Raw genomic sequence first — 2604 nt, forward strand, 5'->3', positions numbered from 1 at the left:
ATGCAGACACGGTAGCAGACGCGTTAACTGGCTACCGAGTGAATGTAGTCCTTGGAGAACGACCGCCACCCATTGCACCCGAAGAAATCGACCTCCCCCGGCAAACCAGAGTGATTCTGGCTCAATTACGTTCCGGCAGATGCAGCCGCCTCAATTCCCACAGAGCTAGGATTGATGCCGACGTGCAAGATGTATGTCCCGACTGTAACCAGGGACCGCACGATACACGTCACCTGTTTAACTGCCCGGCCAGACCCACTCGACTCAGACCCAGATCCCTGTGGACGCACCCCATCTTAGTCGCGGAGTTCCTGGGTATTGACACTCAACAGAATCAAGCAGACGAAAGATAGTACACAATAAACTGCTACAACAACAACAACAAGTGGGCTACCGAAAGTGGTCTGGGTATAAATCCGTGCAAGACAGAAGTAGTTCTTTTCAGCTGGAGATACAAGTTGCCTACAGTGGAACCTGTCTCCTTGGGTAGAGAGAATGTTACAGAAAGGGCAAAATACATGGTTGTTTTGCAGGACAGGAAATTGAACTTCAAATCCAACATTTTGGAAAGGGCAAGAAAGGCCACTCTTGCCCTATACACCTGCAAGAGAGCCATTGGCAAAAGTTGGGAATTTAGAGCGCATGTCATGCATTGGGTATATACTGCGGTGGACGTCGCTTCAAAAATCCAACTACTGCTCAATACTTAACCGGATCGAAAGGATGGCTTGTTTGTGCATCACGGCCGCACTGAGGACGGCACCATCTGTTATACTGAATTTTATGCTACATCTTATGACTCTCGACATTGTGGCTACCCAAATTGCAGCGACCACTGCCGTGAGGTAAAGGTAGCTTTCTCATTGGTCATGTTGATGAAGAGGAGTTCTAGCGCTTTGCTTTCATTGGCTAGAACAGACGTCTCAGTCATTGTGTCCGTCATGACAGCTCACTGTCTAATCGGAAAACATGCTGACTGACCGAAGGTTGCCAGCAACGACTTTTGCAGAAGCTGTAGGGACATCGAGGAAGAAAAGACTAGAGAACACCTTCTGTGTGTGTGTCCCGCACTAGCAGTTAGAAAGAGTTCCACTTTAGGTTCTCATAGACAGCACATTCTAACTCACCTCCTTTAATGGATGTTAAAAATGCTGCCCCAGGTGACAGAGTTGCAAAAACTGTTGCTTCGTATTCAATAAAAATGTTAACCAAAGCACATCCTCAGTCTTATATCTATTGGCGAATAAACCTAGACAAACTCAGCGCCACGATATAGGCGGTATATATGTTCAAACATTTGCCATGTTGAACATTAAATTTCTGCAATTCAAAGTGCTCCATAATTACACAAAGTCATTGGCTAAAGTAGATGGAACATGACAACCGTAAAGTTATAAAGCTGTAAGTTCTCCTTTTTATGTAGTCTTTTTGAACTATCCCTTTTATTCCTTTAGCAATTGTAAGTTTTTGACATATTTATGCACATCATCCTTAACGTAGGGCTTAATTGCTATGCAGGTAGGTATATCTTCAGGTTGTTCTATCCACATTTTATGGTGGATATTATTCTCCTTCAATTTCTCGGACAATTTACGCATGGCATCCTCATCTTTTACCTATAGTTGGTAGGGTAGAGATTTTAAGAGCCAAATGTAAAATAAGATTCAACAAACTTACGCCCAGTACAACTTTGTGCATTCTATCCAAATCCTCCAAATACTTCTGGGTGATTTCATCCTCTCTATACAAATGCATGACGGCTGTGGCAGCATGACAACATTGGGCAATAACAGCGCCCAAAGGCCAACCCAGAACTGATTTTAAATCACTGCGAACTATGATATACTGTACAATGTAGGACATTATATTGAAACTATTTAATAAACTAATTATTTTATTATTGATGAGCTTTTAGTGTGAAAATGGAAAATGTGAACAAATGCCGGGGAAAGTAAACATAACGTTGCAAACAGCTGTTGGAATGGTTGCTTATTTTGGCACTAAATTTTTATGCGAAGAATATACAACTCTGCTTCTGTTAGTGTTATTGTGAATGGTTGCCCTTTCTTTTGTTATAGCAAACACATATGAACGTTAATTTTTGAATGTTGCACAATTTATTTACAAATTTAAGCCATGTTCAACTAATTGTTGTATTCGCATTTTGTGTTTTTAATGCCTATCTACTCATAATTCACTTCTATGCCTTATTTACAAAGCTAACAAAAATATTATTTAAAGCGAGCTATTGTGAATGGTCTGCAGCAAAGCTCAATTATAGCGAGTGCTGTTAGGTTCAAAATTGTTAACTCAATAAACAAAGGCCAAGACCATTTTAAATGGTGCTTGAGTTTAAAAAATTGACACGATTGAGATGACGTGGGAAAACGATAAATAAATAATGCCTGAAAGATTAAGAATCATGAATATAAATTAATAATTTGTTCTGTACCCCAATCTTCAGAAATGTCACAACTCAGAGATGGGTGCTAGCGATTTAAGCGAAATTTTGCACCCTGTCTGCTCACCCCTAAAAAGCCTTCGATGGGACATGAATTAGGAAAAAAAAACAGTTTTAGAAATTAAATGTCAACAATTAAAGGT

The 2604-nt window shown here is 40.4% G+C and overlaps 1 protein-coding gene across 1 annotated transcript; it reads right to left on the minus strand.

Annotated features, from left to right (window-relative positions):
• Positions 1 to 1406: 1406 nt before the first annotated feature.
• On the minus strand, positions 1407 to 1952 carry LOC106082124 (putative peptidyl-tRNA hydrolase PTRHD1). Its single transcript, XM_013244463.2, has 2 exons — positions 1678 to 1952; positions 1407 to 1616 (listed from the first exon to the last, which is right to left on the minus strand). The coding sequence occupies exons 1-2, from the start codon at positions 1861 to 1863 to the stop codon at positions 1443 to 1445; spliced, it is 360 nt and encodes a 119-aa protein (XP_013099917.1). The 5' UTR covers positions 1864 to 1952; the 3' UTR covers positions 1407 to 1442.
• Positions 1953 to 2604: the final 652 nt, after the last annotated feature.

This window comes from Stomoxys calcitrans, chromosome 2 (genome assembly GCF_963082655.1).
Source record: "Stomoxys calcitrans chromosome 2, idStoCalc2.1, whole genome shotgun sequence".
Taxonomy (NCBI): Eukaryota; Metazoa; Arthropoda; class Insecta; order Diptera; family Muscidae; genus Stomoxys; species Stomoxys calcitrans.

Bases quoted from the DNA above. Each gene is read 5' to 3' on its own strand.
- LOC106082124 (XM_013244463.2), bottom strand. From the start codon at position 1,863: ATGTCCTACATTGTACAGTATATCATAGTTCGCAGTGATTTAAAATCA. The intron at 1,617-1,677 runs GTAAGTTTGTTG...TACCAACTATAG, and splicing joins TGCACAAAGTTGTACTGGGC to GTAAAAGATGAGGATGCCAT.